This window comes from Phalaenopsis equestris, unplaced genomic scaffold (assembly GCF_001263595.1).
Source record: "Phalaenopsis equestris unplaced genomic scaffold, ASM126359v1 Scaffold000002, whole genome shotgun sequence".
Classification (NCBI taxonomy): domain Eukaryota; kingdom Viridiplantae; phylum Streptophyta; class Magnoliopsida; order Asparagales; family Orchidaceae; genus Phalaenopsis; species Phalaenopsis equestris.
This window is the reverse complement of record NW_018164444.1, coordinates 58476222-58493355: the sequence shown is the minus strand read 5'-3', so window position 1 is coordinate 58493355 and position 17134 is coordinate 58476222. Positions and strand designations below refer to the sequence as shown.

The window sequence follows — 17134 nt, the reverse complement described above, 5'->3', positions numbered from 1 at the left end:
CATATACATATACATATATATATATATATATAGATTTCCTCTTTTTAAAGGAATGGTCGGAAGCTATTATTTGAGCCCCAACCATCCCTCATTAACCTAAGAATTTGAGCACCACACCCTACACTCGGGAGAAATCTATATATATATATATATATATCCTAAAATATGCTAGTAAGTGCAGGATTAGTAGGACAAATTGATAAAAATCATTACCTGTTGATTAGAATGGGCTTCAAAACGTGGCGCCTTGGATCTTAGCTTCTCAGCTTGATCATATAAGTTGTAGTGAAGGTAGTTCCTAAGAAGAAGATTAAGAAGGGTTTCCTGCCATCAACATAGTATAATTAACATCTGGTCTGCCACTCTCTCACACAAACATGCACAAAATATTAATAGAACAAAACTGCTAACCTGACCCAGTTCATCATGTCTTAAGGTGGCCATTCTATGAAGGGCAAGAAGATTTCTGAATTGGGAAAAAAAAAAAATTAGCAGGTGAAGGAACAAGTGCAGAAAGAAAATAGGTAATCTATTGTAACTTGTATTTTCTTTAGGGGATATTTGGTTCCTTGCATTAGTGGTGTAAGATAAACCAAATGCAAGGGATTTCAAAATTCTTGCGCTATGTCAGATGAAAACGGAACGCAGTGTCAAATTTTAGTGAATTTGGATTTCATGATGTAATTCAAAACTAGTGTATTTTGAATTTGTTAGATTTAGGTGATTTCCGAATACACTTCAAAATGCAGCCGATTGTTGCTGACACCGGCACCCGCTGGCAGTCAACCACCAACGTCAGCCGCCCGCCGGCGCCTGCCGATGACGGTCACATGCCGTCGTAGGCTTCACTGTCACAAATCACCCCCGCGGCTATCACCAAGCATGTTTTGATTTTTTTTTTCTTCAAACAAAAAACAAAAATATAAATTCCTACATTTACTTTAAACCAAACCAAATAACTTCAAAGTATTTCAATTATATTACCTTCCTTTTACACTACATTCCTTTCTCAGCAAACCAAACAACCGTCAAGTAAGAAGTTTCGTGGATCTTTTTTTAATCTCACGTCTAATTTTACCATTAGATTAACAGCTTACCCGCGAATTTCAGCAAGGCTGTTTGTGAGTTCATGGCTCAATGAATAATAAAAATATAGCCTAGATGCTAAAATATCAACTGTCCTTCTGTTTATGTTTTTAAGACGAGCAATACTAGCAGAGGAACAAGCTTTAGCCTGTAAGAAAAAACAAACAATGAGGTCATAATGAATCAAAGCTTTAAGTTTGATTTATATGAAAATGAATACAAAAAGAAAAACAATCCACCTCATCATATCGTTTCTGATCAATCAGAAAAATAAGCACCAGCAAGTAACAGTAGATTTCAATCTCAGGCAAAAAATACTTGGCAGGAAATTGTGCAGCTGAAGATGCAGTATCAACATCCATATCACGTTCATCTTCCTGAAGGAACCTCGTGTGGGTTAACCAGATGTTGTTAACGTAATAGTTTGAGCATCAAATATTAGGACAAAAAAACAAATAGAATGCTTTTTATCAAAAAAAAAAAAAAATCTTAATCTCGGTTAATCATTCACGATCAATATTAAACACATTTATCAATAAATTAGCTTAGATGGCAGGCTAGAGCATCATTAAGTTACCTTAAGTGTATTAGATGCTTCAACTTTAGGTCGTAAAAATAAATCTCTGTTCATCCACCTTTTTTTTATACATAAATTAGAATAAAATGGCAAATAAAAAAACAGTATTCATGCAAACAACAACAACAACAACAACAAGCCTTTATCCCATTAAGTGGGGTTGGCTTTATGAATCATTTTTCTCCATGGCATCCTATTGAGTGTCATATTTTCATTTAATTCAAATAGACTAAGATCATTTTTTATACAGTTTACCTGAGCCTTTTTAGGTGTACCTCACTCTTTCTTGACATAAGTCGAATCTAAAACATCTACTCTCCTAACATAATCATCGTGCTCAACATTTGATGTGACCAAACCATCTAAAACGACTCTCTCTAATATTACCTACCCCAGAAGTTATACCAACCCTATCACAGATATATTCAATTCCCATTTTATCTCTAAGAGTCAAGCCACTCATCCACCTAAGCATTTTCATCTCAGCAACGCTTAACTTTGTTTTATTCTTCTCTTTTAAAGGTTAACATTTTGCACCATAAAACATTGCAAGTCTCACCACCATCTTATAAAATTTTCATTTCAGTATGAGTGATACTTGTCGATCACATAATAGGCCTGATGCAAGCCTCCACCTCAACCAACCAACTTGAATTCTACTAATAATATCCCCATCTATATCAGCATCACTTTCAACTATACGTCCGAGAAATCTAAAAAGATCACACCTTTTAATCATTTGATCACTCATAGTTACAACATTGCCACAACAGCCACTACTGCTAAAATTACATTCAATGTATTCAGGTTTAGATCTACTCAAACGAAGGCCCTTAGATTAATGTAGACCTCCATAATTCAAATTTTTCCTGACCTCTTTCTCTAGTTTTATCCGCAAGAAGGATATCATCAGTGAAAAACATATAACAAGGTACATCCTTTTGTAAATGTCCATAATTCATAACTAAAGCAAAAAGATATGGGCTTAAAGCCGATTCCAGATGTAATCCAACTGAAATAGGAGAATACTTCGTCAATCCTCCTGTTCGAACCACAAGTAATTGCATATCTTTAGTGACTTAAATATAAATCATATCAACACATTTCTTCTCTAGAACTCTCCAAAGGACTTCTCTTGGAATCTTATCGTAATTTAATCGTAAGCTTTTTCTAAATCAATAAAAATCAAATGTAGATTCTCCTTTCTATCTCTGAACTTCTCCATCAAAGCTCTTAAAAAATGTATCGCTTCCATAGTAGACCCATCAGACATAAATCCAAACTAATTATGAGAAATCTTTATATCACGCCTTAACCTATGTTCAATAACACTCTCTCATAATTTTAAAGTATGACGCATCAACTTAATTCTTCTGTAATTTCTACACTCTTATGCATCTCCTATATACTTAAAAATGGAGATAAAAAAACTCTTCTTTTACTCCTCAGGCATCTTTTTAGTTTTTGAAATAATATTAAAGAGTTTAGTAAGCCAAGAAACTCTCAAATCTCCTAAATATTTCCACATTTCAATTTGGATATCATCAGGTTCTACTGATTTTCCGCTATTGGTTTTTTTTAAAGCCTCCTCAAATTCTTTTTTACAAATGTGGACATAAATATAAAATATTTTGCTATTATTAATATTATTAAGATCACTAAGGTTATCATTGAAAAGTTTATCAAAATAGCTCACCTACTTATGTTGAATCTTTTCGTTAAAGAAAAATACTTTTTGATTTTCATATTTAATACACTTTACTTGAATTAAATCTTTATTTTTCTTTTTTTCTTTGTTTGACTAGTTTATACGTATATTTTTCACCCTTTTAGTATCTAATCTTTTATAAATATCACTAAAAGCAGAATTTTTAGTGTCACAAATTGTTCTCTTAGATTCCTCACCTTATATTTTTCTCAGTACTTTAAGCTTTTACATTTAAGCCAAATTTTATAACACTTATTATATTTTATCTTTTCTTGCACATTATTATTCAACCCCCAACTATTTTTATTTATAAAAAACTTTTCCTTTTGATTCTCCAACTAAATTTTTTGTCAATTATTTAATAGTATGTGTTACTTTATAACACATGGAATTCATAAACATTTCAAATCTTGAAATCTAAAGTTTACTCAAAAATAATTTTATTTGTCTCTTAGGTATCTCATCTGATTCAATGACAACGTTTTTTTGCATTATTTATCTTACAACTCTTCATCTTAAAATTCACAACCAATATTCATGCCAACAAGTGTAAAATAATTGAGTTTTCCACAACATAAATCTTTAATATAACATAATTGTCACGCTTTACAATAACAAATGATGCACCATAGCATAATAATCCCTTAGAATCATAGTGTATGGCGTGCTGAATTAAAAATAGAGCAAAACATTAAAATCAAGAATATTGTTTAAAATTAACAATATAAGAGAAAAAAAAAAACCAAATAAGAAAAGGTCGTATCAATGTTATAAATAGAGCATAAAATAAAGTTTAACAAAAGATACTATTTCATGGTGAATTGTTCTAAAATGTTCTAAATTCAGCAACTTTCTATTTTTCTGGCTAATGAATGTAGCAATATATAAGAATTATGAAAATTGAACAATATTATCAATATAGTAACACAATATAGCTGCCAATCACATAAATTTGCATATTAAATTGAACAAATCTATGCAATAAACAAGCGAAAAAAATGTATTATTATAGCAAAATGCATGAAGATGTTAAGAAGAAAAGAGCCTAAACAAGTAATTGATAGATAAAAGAGAATGTGCACCGGGGTTGCTATGACTATAGCAGACATAGGCATGTTATTTACTTTGTGCAAATTGCTATGTAAATAAAGTAAGAAGTGCCTATGCTATATTACTGGTTAAAATATGAGCTATTTTAAATTATTAACTTGCATAATGATTGCTATAAAAATCACGCATTAATCATAGATTGAAAAAAAAAATGAAAATGCCATTGTGAAGGAATGACATTTGAAATAACTCACGGCAGCGCAAGAATCTTTTGGATGTTTCAGCACAAATCCTTGGCCTCCCACTAAAGAGTAGAAGATGTTCAGGGTCTTCAACTAACAAGATTTTATGTAAAGAAATTGTTTGTGGCCAAATGGTCCTATTTTAAATGAATAATTTTTAATCATTAATGATGATAACAGTAACTAATCGCCTATAAAACCCATTTTTCTAGAGACTATAAGCTGTACTATTTGGTTTAAAGCACTTGGAATTGATGATGGCTCCTAATTCATGGTAATTTATTTCTAGACAAGAGAAGAAAGTACTTTTTTGAATTGATATAATCCCAGAAGGTACTTAGGTACATATGAAGGAAAGTATCAGCTCATGTAACAGGTGAGGCATCAATGAATGAGTAAAGTGCTAAAGGGAGTAAAAAAATAAAATATTATCAAATTTGGACCAAGTTAAAATCCAATTATTACAGCTTTCAGTAAAAGAATACAATGCCCTATCACAGTTACATTTAAATTAGTTCCGGGACATAAAATTCAAGTCATAGGCAATCCAGCCAATACAAAAATCACCCCTCCTCCCATGTTAGTTCTTCAAAAGAGACACACATCCAAAATACACGCATAAGTCTCATCATTATCATATAGCTTTATTACAATTATTTGGAGTCAATCTTATGAACTATCATTCTATGTTTACTCTTGTTTAAACTGGCATGAGGGTCAACTCTAATCTGTGCAAACCTTCTTCTTTTTTTTTCCCCTTCCCAAAGCTTCCATCTTAACTTAAGGTTTATTTCTACTCTTATAGCACATGTTAAAACCACCTAAATTTTATTCCAACTACCTTGACTGCATTAGCTAATAAATACTACTCCTTCAATCCATCTAATATATTTTTCAACGCAAATTGTCATTTTTTCCAAAAATAATTTAGCTGCCAACGACTTCTTTAGTGGTCAACAATGATTCATATTGTATATCCAATCTAATTGCACTACTACAAATTTTCCTTCAACTCTCCATAATATTCTCTCCTCACATGGACTTTTCCATTTCAAAAAGTAAAAAAGTCTCCATAATATTCTCTCCTCACATGGACTTTTCCATTTCAACAAGTAAAAATTCTTCCCTAAACTTAGAAGTTGTCTTGACATATATATCCCCACTTCTCTGCATAAAAAATCCAAGATCAGTTGAGCATGGGTATCAATTGTATGGCATTATTGATTTACTATAATTAATTTCACATGCACTAAACCCAAATATCACATATTCAATCTTTGTTCAATAAATATGATGCCTCTAATTTTTTAAAATGTTTCCTCAAATATTTTAATTATTTAATTATTCCATAGAATCTTCACAAATTAAAACTACTCATCTGCTAATAGCATACGTAATATATCCTACAAGAATATCCTTTACAAGTATTTCTATAATTAATACAAAAATATACAAATTGCTATGATCCTTGAAGTAATTCTCCAATGATTTCAATCACATTCATTACTCTAAAACTCCATTAGTACTAGACAATGGTTCATTATACATAAATATTAATAACATCATTCCTTTGCAGAATCCTTCGAATATTTATAGTCACTAAATCAATTATCACAGTATTTGAGGTCTTCTTAAGATTAATAAAAGATAAATGAAATTCTTTTTTTGATCTGTATATTTCCCATTAATTGACTTGTGCCTCCATAATGAAAATCATAAAAAAAATTAATTCTCTATTATTGACAAGATTTTTCAAGGACTAGATTCAATTAGCCTCTCATATAACTTCATTCTCTGAATCATTCAATCGATTCATTTTATAATTACATGAATCTAGATAAAAATTCTTTGTTTAGAATACTACATTAAAATGTTTCTTCTTCAATCATTTGACATCCTCTTACTGTAAGAATAGAAAAGATTTATTATCAAAATCACTTCAAAATCCTTCATAAGTATTCAAATATTAATAAATATCTCATGTACACCCAAACATTCACCTCTAAGCATGCTTTTTAAAACTAACTCAACATAGATTTTGGCATAAGGAAATTTGAACCCCACTTCTGAATAATGGCTTAGGTCAGGGTATATTTTATCATAGAAAAATGAAGGAAGACTTACTATAGTCTTATTATGATTGTTATAAATATAGAAGGCTAGCTCTGAAGCTAAACAACTCAATTTGGTAAAAATTTTCCCACTATTGTAGATGGAAGTAGGTTAACAGCTCTTATCAACTCTTTAGGTTCATTTGATAGTGTTTTTCAGCATTGCTTCAATTGAAAACCTAATAATGCATTTCAAATATTTTGTTTGTCCAAATCTATCAAATTTTAATCATTTTGTTCAGTAATGTGAAATAAAAATCCATTCCTCGTGTATGAATCCCTTCCATGTCTTTAATTTCATGAAAAGTGCACTTTATTTGCACCGCACAAGAAACCAAAGAAGCCATACTTATCCATCTCATGTGCCAAGTAGAGATTCAGAGATATAGAGAGGAATGGAGTCTAGAAATTACTGTGTACTCCCATTTACTTGGGATTAGACGACATTTTATTGGCTATTACTGCTCCAACTTCCAGAACCAAACCTATTAACATAAGTATCAGGACAACTAGAGCACCCTGTTGAATCACCAAATAGAGTGGAAAAGTACCTACTTGTTTATTTTACTTCTGTGAATTCAGTTAATAAGTCCTAATAAAGCAAGTTCCAAGCACGAAGCTATATATAAAAGTTCCTAGGATCCACTCATCAATTTGTTTCAATTAAATCATAAACTTTATAGCTTAAGGTAATAATTATTGGAACACACTTGCAGGCATATCTGACTATATATATAAAACTGAACGCCATATAAACCTTTCATCCTAATGTACCATAAGAAATGGTCGGAAGAAACATCATCCAAAATGGGTTGATTCTTATAAACTTGGCTTGATTAAATTTTGCCTTATTTATCTTGAAAATAAATCATGTTCTTCTACCACCAATCTCAAAAAAAGCCTAATAGAATTTGGTCGATTCATGTGCATGCACATCAAATTTATGTCTATTAACAACTAAGATTGTAAATGATCGCCAACTTGTTTGATTCCAAACAAAAGTTGATTGAAAGAAAATAAAGAAGTTGGGTGGAGAGGAAAGAAAAAAACTGAGACACTCTTTTGTGTTCTCATTCGGAATTTTAAGAGAGAAAAGAAAATTATTCATCACATCATGATTGAGAGCAAAGAGATAACAAATGTTTTAGTTAATTTAACATATATAACCTCATTAAGAAAATATTAATAGGCCAGAATTAAAAGGAAATATAAGTTTATTCTTCTTTCTAAGCAAAGTAGTTTGAGAATTACTAAATTTTTATGTATACAAATTTCTTTCTCTGCATTTTCAATTGCATTGGGAGACAAACAAAATCCACATAAAGTAAATTCATTTTCTCTTTTCCTTATCTTCTCCAATACCAAATAAAAAATGATTTAGTTAATTTAACATATATAGCCCCATTAAGAAAATATTAATAGGCCTGGATTAAAAGGAAGTACACTTTTATTCTTCTTTCTAAGCAAAGTAGTTTGGGTATTACTAAAATTTTATGTATACAAATTTCTTTCTCTGCATTTTCAATTTCTTTGAGAGACAAACAAAAATCCTCCATAAAAGTAAATTCATTTTCTCTTTTCCTTATCTTCTCCAATACCAGTTAACTCTCAAAAGAAAATGTTCACTTTCTTTGCAATTCATATCTTTTATATCTAAAGTTTGTAGAGAAAGTAATTAAAATAAAAATTAATACTTTATTTCAAAAGGAAGTTCAAAATAAGAATAAAAAGAAAGGAGACTAAAAAGTTTCCTTTGTAAGGAGGATTTGTTTTCACTTCCAAAATGAGCAGAACTAGGGAGCAAGGAATTCACACAAGTGCTTGTTTAATAGCACTCAAAATACCCATGATATAATAAAAGAACAATGTTTATTCTCTCTCAAACCCAACCTATACATCTTCTTTCCTATGGTTAGAAGGAATAGTTTGATTAAACAATATTAAATACATTAAGTATATAATTAATGGTTAAAATGTTAGTTTACGCAAACTATGGATTAATTATGATTTGATTAAGCTATATATGACTTTTGAGCATTTAAGTGAGATAATTAGACATAAAATATTAATTACTATGTTAATTAGTTTAAATAATTAGAATGTTTTCTCAATTTAATTTAAAAAATTAAGCACTGCTTTGAAACAATCAATCCTAAAAGTGTATATCCATTACAACTACCATTTTCTCTTCTTTTACTTTTCTCTGAACCCTTAATCAACAACGAAATGCATAGTTTTCTTCTCCCTAAGGCAATGTTTGGCTGCATTTTAGATATATGTTAAATAGGATATATCAAATCCTATAAATCGGTATTTATCTAATCCCTGCTACAATGGAAGAAATTGTGAGCGACGGCAGGATAAATCTGCCTCGAAATCAGATTTATGAAGTTCAAATTTACATCCTCAAAATGATGGAACAAAGGAAAATTATGTTTAACGGGGCATTGGATTTAATTTTTATTTTTTTTTATGTTTGGTTGGATTTAAGTTAAACCCATGGCCAAATCCAATTAATAGTATGCTACCAAACACCGCCTAAGAAATGTGAATAAAAAAGAACAAAAACTATATCCCTTTCTTTTCTCTACCCAAACCCCTTTCTTTTCTTCACTCAACTCTCAATCAAAATAAAATTTTAATTCCTAGTTAAGGTGTTGAAATTCCCGAACCCTAAGAGAAATTCCTTATATTCTTTCTTCAAATTAAATTGAAGAATAAAAAGAAAATTTAAAGATTATGCAATTTGCAGCAATTTCAAGGATGTTAAGATTAAAAACAGTCCAGAAGACTTGACCCCCTACATCTTCTAAATATCACTAACAACATTATCATTCGTCGTTGATAAATCATCACTTAACCAAATCCATCTCTCCTCTAAAGTTTGCTCAGCATAAACTATTGATTGTCATGCAACTAAACCAACAATAAAATCCAGAAAACCAGACTGCCAAGTTGATTCATCAAATAGAACACATCCAGAACACCCTAAATAAGCGACAGAACTTACAAAAGTAATAACTAGTCATACCCTAGGCAGATAGGAGGTCAAGTTAGAATGAGCTTCTGAGCCCGGTGCGAGGGCGAAATGGAGGAAAGCCAACAGAGTGGAAGCTTTCAGCTTTCGTCGAAGCATGATCGTCAAGCGCACAGCCCGCACAATCCGACGCACCTCCTTCGCATAGGCCCCAGTCTCGATAACAGATGCAATCTCCTTCAGATCTGAATCCAAAAAGGAAAAACAGTTTCCCCATTAATAATCCAAAAAAAAAAAATCAAAATCAAAATCAAAATCAAAATCAAAAGCTGAACAAGTGAAATCGAAGAGAAAACTCACGCAGAAGGGTGGATGGAAAGGAGGCGGAGTGCACCGAGTTTGAGGGCTCCTGTGCCTCTTGCATCTCGACCTCTTGAGTCATTCCGCCGTCTCTGTAGAAAATCCGAGGGATTGGAGTTGACAAGAAGAATCAGGTATCGGAGAACGGAGATGGAGAAGATGAGAGGGGCGATTGAATTGGAAGACTATAGTGAAAAGTAGAAAGCTTATTAGGGATCCTATCGCGAAGAGCTCTTGGGGGTGTGAAAAAATAAATGACAGAAAAAATTAACAATTAGAAGAAAAATAATATAAAATTATTTAATAAAAATTATAATTTTTTTTAATATTTTAAAAATAAAAGCTTCAAATTTAATAATATTTATTAAATTTGAGTACCAATTAGTAAAAGCAAAAAACTTTCTCTAAAACTCTAAAATTATTGCATCAGGAGTACTCAGGATTACAATCACGGTCTTTCATCTGTACAGGCGGACCCATCTCACTAAAAATAAAATTAATTTAATATATGAGTGGGTCTACTTGTACATGTGGCATACCCCGATTGGAGCCCTGATGTAAAACTGCATCAGGACTTATGATGCAATAAATTTTCCTAAAACTCTATGCATTTTAACTAATTCTTCAAATAAATACAAAATAGATTTTCGTTTATGAACATGAAGAAGAATAAGTTAAGAAGGGTTTTGATCCTTATCTATAACAGCAACAACAACAATAATGATAATAAGTCTTTATACCACTAAGTGGAGTCGGCTGCATGATGCTTATCTAAGGCAATTAAAAAAAATTATAATCACAATATCATCAATATTATCTAAATTTTGATTAGATGAGTCTTATACTTAAGTTAACTTGCTCAAACTCAGGTTGACTCTAGCAACAACCAATAAACAACACCACCATTTATGATAATCAAACCATGCTTTATTATTGCTCACATCATCATTATGATCATAATGATAGATGTTTTAAAGTTTGTGCTAGGCGAGATATTCTCCAAGAAGCTTCATTGCCTTATTATTTTGATTCAAGTAAGACAAACAACACTGTTTACATTATTTATGAAATTATTCCACTCCTCAAGAGAAATATTTTAAGATAAACAACCCATTAAAGGATAAAGCATAATTAAATAAAAATTTGAAGTTTTTTTTTTTTTTTTTTTGCATTTGCAACTAAATAAGGACATGCAAATGACAACTGAGATTATTGGCATGCTCCACATTGACAACCAACTCAAAGGGCCACTTTTGGCTTACTTGAGGGCATTAATAGGTCAATGGAATGATGATCATTGTTGATGGTCATGTCCTTCATGTAAAAGTCTGCAATGGCACATAAGGATATGACCAATTAGTCTGACTTGAGCTCATTCAAATCATGATTTAACTAATTTAAGCTCTAACAAAATCGAGTTGATATTCAACCCAAAAACAGTCTACAATGTCAACTCGAGTTTGTTAGATGCAACTATTATGATAATAATCTTTTTGGAACAAATTGTTTTCATTATATAAATCATTTTCTCCTTAAAGAAGTATTTTTTTTTAAATTACACTAACTCAATGATGTGGCTTAATTAGGATATTAAATATAAAAAATTTTAATATCATGTTGAATGAATAAAATTTTATATTGTGGTGAGGACCTTAAAACCCTCAAAGTAATGGAGACACTATGATCAATATTGATACATTACAAATTAAAATAGAAAATTTTAACACGTCATAAAAAGATACTAAGAAGTTATGTGGATTAGTTTCAGCTATATCTACATCATGAGAAATGATTATGTTAGCTAAAGATATCCTAATCCATAATATATGAGTAATTACACAAAGTAATTGTTTATTCAAATAATAATTGTTCTCCAACTCAATATCATGACAAAACTAGTCCTCTATAACTTCTCTTTAAACCATGCAATTTTTATTTCCTGTAAAAGCCCTAAGAAGTACAACACCACAATTTAATCAAGCCTAAGTATTGCCTAAACTTAAATCATGTTAAAAGCATCTACTTTGAAGTGACACTACAAAAATAAAATGTGAACTTAACATAAGAAAATTTTATGCCTCCAAAGTAATTTACTTTTCATAAAGGATGTACTTTAATAAACTGATATCATAATAGGCTACAAAATACTAATTTGTTATCATTCAATCAATTTCTCCTACCATATTGTGTTTAATTTAGTTTTAAAATCATTCAGGTTGCTGGGAAGCTGACATTTTTTTTCTTGCTTCATTAGAATGTGATGAACCAAAAGAAACCACAAATGATTGATTTATTTTTTGCTCTTCTTGATCAAGCATAACTAGATCCTAAAAAGAATTAAAGTTATTCAAAATTAAACTTTTTGATCCATCAAACTTTTAAATCTTGAACTTTTAGTCTCTTAATCTCAGAAAACCACCACTACATACCAATTTATTGTAGCCACAATACAAGAAAAAAAAATAATAATAACATGACTGAGATGTATGTGCCATAAAATTAATTCAAAAAGAGCAAAAAATTTATATGTAAAGACACCAAAAATTTGATTGACTTCAACAAATTTTACATCTAAATGAGAGGAGAGATGTTTTAATCTATTAACAATATAAATGTCATTAACGTGATATGTAGAATATAAGAACTCACTATTCCTTCCCAAATCCTACTTAATACCCATGTTTAACAAAAGTAAAATATAATATCTCATATTAAAGATATTATCACCAGTTCACTGAACAATAAGATGAAACCAAATTGTTATATGCTAATTTTATAATTCAACAATAATTTTAATGAAGTGAACCAAAATTAAGAGATATTCACTCTAAGAAGCTATAACTATGAGTACATGTCTGGCTTCCTCAATATTTTATTGAGATTTAAGCTTGAAGATGAAAGTCAAGAAAGCCTTTATTTATGGTTTAAAACCTAAACTCTTTGAAAGTGATTGTTGGAGGATAGGTGCTTGCTTTTTAGTTGAGTTAGAAGAGTGGAAGAAGGAAATATGGTTTGTTATGGCCTGCCAGGAAGAATTTTATGGATTAGATGGTGAGGTTAGAGTTTATGGTTGTGAAGAAACCATAAACTTGGGAAAAAAAGTAAGCTAGTTGTTTATTATTTGATAGATTTATGGCATTAAAAAGAAGACAAGATGAGAGAGAGATCAATTATTTATTGTTATAATTTCTAGAATTTCTCGAGGGTTGTTATGGCTATGATAAGATATTAAATTTGTTGAAGAGAGGGAAACTCAAAAGCTTCCACCTTAGATTTTATTGTGATGCATTAAGAGGAAGTGAATTAAAGTAATTACATTAATAAGAATATAATAAGCCCAACTCACAAAAAATATTCTATATAAGTAACAAAACTTCATAACTTTATTCAATTTATTAGTAAGTAGAATAATAATAATACCTAATTTAAGCCAAGTAAGTGTCTACCAAGGTAATAACATAAGCTTTTGAAACACTCCATGATTGTAATATTTACAAGTCTTGATTGTCAAGGGGATACCAAGGAAATTACAAGGACGAGTGAAACTCAATGTGGCACATTTTGATTTACAACTCAAATTGTAATCAATTATGCATGTAGAAAAGTTAATGTACCGCTCTTGACTGCCTTATTTCCTTCACATTTTAAATTCATATAAGTGTTCATTGTTCATTTATGTGCTCCAATTCTTTATGCTTTAAACTTGTTGTAAGAATGTTGATACTTCTAATACTTGATGTAAGTCTATTCTCTATTATCTACTAGTTGTTTTGTGTAAATGCTTTGATTCTAATGCACCACTATAGTATTAGTTTAATCATCTCCTAAAACCCTTTCATCTTCTCATACCTTATTTTATGTTGCAAAACTACTCTCATAACGTAGGCGACCAATATTGTATTACTTCCCTAAAATGAATGCCTTAACACAACATATAATCACTCATTTTTTTTCTATAAAATTTTTGCAAAACATAATTACATCATCTCAAGAAACTTGATTATTTAACTTTGATGGCCATCAATCTCTAAAACCGCCCATTCCTATGTATTTACATATCCAATACCTAAACTTTAACTTTTTTACATTTTAACCCCCAATTCCTACACATCACATTAAAATTATTGCCATTTTAACTAAAAAAAATGAAATACACATTTTATACATGGGTAAGATGACATGTATGTAAAATTAAAATTTAGGTGTTATGAATATGTAACCACATATGACTTGTGTGGTATGTATGTGAATATTCCTTAAAATTATTATATGTGATCAATTAATAAACTATTAATTAATAATTAAAAGGAATATTATATATCTTTATTATGGTTCAATAGAATTTTAGAAAAAAAATATTAATCAATTAAATAAATTTGATACAACTAGGTTAATTAGAAATTAAATTAGTCTTAGTAATTAAGATTAATTAAAGAATATATTAACTTAAGACTGATATTATTTGTGATTTATTGAACAAATAATTTGTTTTTTGTTTAATTAATTTATTCACAATATTTTTGATGATTGGCTTTATATTTCTCTGATGAAATGAAAGATTAAAGATGTGGAACTACTTTGGGGAAGTATAAATAAATTAATCAAACAAAATACTCATTGTAAACATGTTGTAATCCCTTTAATAATAATTATAATTATTAAAATTCAATATCAACTAACAAACTTAAATTTTAAACAAAGTAAAATTTACTAGACCCAACCGTTAAATTCTAACAGCACCCAAACAGTCTGGTGGAGTAGACTTTTTCTGAAAAAACTTATTGCATAAGGAGTCCTGATATAGTTTTGCATCAAAACTCCAATCAGGACTTGCCACGTGTTCAAACACGCTTACTTATGTAATAACTTTTTTTGTTTAAACTAAAGTGGGTATGCATATATACAGTCTGATTAAAATCCTAATGCAAAATTACATTCTGAGGCAATACCACAAACCCTAAAAGAAAATTCTCAAATATCAAATATGTTAATGTTTCTTCTTTTGGGTTATTTACATCCAAGCCCCTCAAATTTTTTTACATTTATACCACCCAAATGTTTCATATCACATTCACAAATATCACTATTTCAACTAGTAAAAAATTATCAAAATTTGCAATATATATAAAAATTGAAGTTTAGGTGTCCGACTCATAAATACATAGAAATTAAGAGGTATGCATGTCAATCTTCTTTTACATTTTGATATCTAGAATACACAAGTCTCTATAGATTTAGACTAATGTCCAAAAAAAATATAATTCTCATCATAAAATTAAAGATATATATATATATATATAATATATATTTTTTTTTTTTTTTTGCATTAGTTCTAAAAGTAATTGCACACAAGATTTTTAATATTACAGAAAGCCACCATTGCAATAACCAAGGCTCAGCTTAATGAAAAATCAGTTTTCATATATATTGATCTTTTAAAAAATAATAATAATGGAAAATCCCTTAAAAAAAAAAAACTTAAAAAATATACATAAAAGCCCAAAAACATAGTTAATTTATGGATCTGGAAATTTTTATGAAATGAAATAAAGTTAAATAAAATAAAAAACCCAAATCAATAGTAATCGATTCTTAATCACTTTCTTTCACCTGCCCTATAATGAAAAAATATTACATCAGAATTCCGCACGTAGAGTTATGTGAGAAGTCCAATGAAATTACGTCGTGGAGGTGATCGGCCCGGCAACACAATGAATATTTCTCTCATGTTATTCAAGTGTTATTGTGTGTTATTCAGGTGTTATTGTGCGTTATTCTAGTATTATTGATGTGTTATTGTGTTATTATAACACCGAGAATATTCACAGAACACAAAAACACATGAATAACACAGAATATTCTCTTGTGTTACCGGGCCGATCACTTCCACGACATAATTTCATTAGACTTCGCACATAACTCTACACGCGGAGTTACATGCGGAGTCCTGATGTATATTTAAAATGCGCATAAGTAATAAATTTAGAATTACAAATTCACATCTTCATAATTATAATTAAGTTTAATAAAATAGGGGCAATCAATGAGACAAACTAAGCCACTATTTCTCATCATATTTGCACCAGGATGAGATAAAATGGCAGAATATCAAAGGTCAAGTTTATAAACTACAAAGGTCGGAAAATGAATAACAATTTGCACAAATAGCCATTAATATTTCATCCTTTTAATTTTTCCTAAAGCGAATAGGGGCATATATCTAACATCTAAACATTCATATTTATAAGCATGCCACCCATATTATTAATATCACATCAAATTAAAGGCGAAATACACATTTGCACGCATGTTTAAGAAACCAAGATTGTTATAAGTGTAAATATCAAACTTTGGGTGTTACAAATGTAAATACATGAGAACCAGGGAGATTTACATACATTCCACCTAATTCTTATTATTATTCCTGTTTAACACCCTAAACTTTAATATTACATACATACCACCCAATGCTTTCAAAATTCTTGTATTTGCTACTGCAGTCCTTCCTATTTTTGCTTTACCAACGGATACAAAGACTTCCGAAACTCTATCTTTCTCCTTCGGCCCCGCTCCTAAAGTGGAGCCTGGGCTTCTGATAGATCTATGGAAGGTCTTTGTACATTGCGATCAGGAGAAAAATGAGAACTTTGAAGGTCATTGTACGTCGCTATCCAGTGCCCGTCCCAGCTATTCAAACTACCCGGAAAGTAGCAAAATGTAGACGGAAGGCTAACAGGGTGGTACATATGAAAAATTAGAAAGAATGACACGGTATATATGTAATATTAAAGTTTAGGGTGTTATATAGGAAAATTAATAAGAATTGGGTGGTATGTATGTAAAGCCCCCTAAGAATTAAGCGGTATGTACGTAAATTTCCCATCTGAATAATAGTCATCATTCTACAAGCAGCCAACATTAACTGAGAAAATTTTAAGAACTTCAACAATATTCTTGCATTCATGGTGGGACGCCTAAACATAAAGCACAAGCCAAACTGTAAATACACTTCATACACTTCTG

At 30.2% G+C, this 17134-nt stretch overlaps 1 protein-coding gene across 1 annotated transcript in view; it reads right to left on the bottom strand.

Moving 5' to 3' along the window:
- The window catches only part of LOC110036676 (probable 26S proteasome non-ATPase regulatory subunit 3), a 12452-nt gene extending 2104 nt beyond the window's left edge, over positions 1-10348 (bottom strand). Inside the window, exons 1-6 of the mRNA XM_020741176.1 lie at positions 10112-10348; positions 9806-9996; positions 1326-1463; positions 1098-1234; positions 412-466; positions 214-324 (exon numbers count right to left, since the gene is read on the bottom strand). Coding sequence (XP_020596835.1) covers positions 214-324; positions 412-466; positions 1098-1234; positions 1326-1463; positions 9806-9996; positions 10112-10193 — 714 coding nt within the window. The 5' untranslated portion in view covers positions 10194-10348. The remainder of the gene's footprint in view (positions 1-213; positions 325-411; positions 467-1097; positions 1235-1325; positions 1464-9805; positions 9997-10111) is intronic.
- Between the last annotated feature and the right edge of the window lie 6786 nt (positions 10349-17134).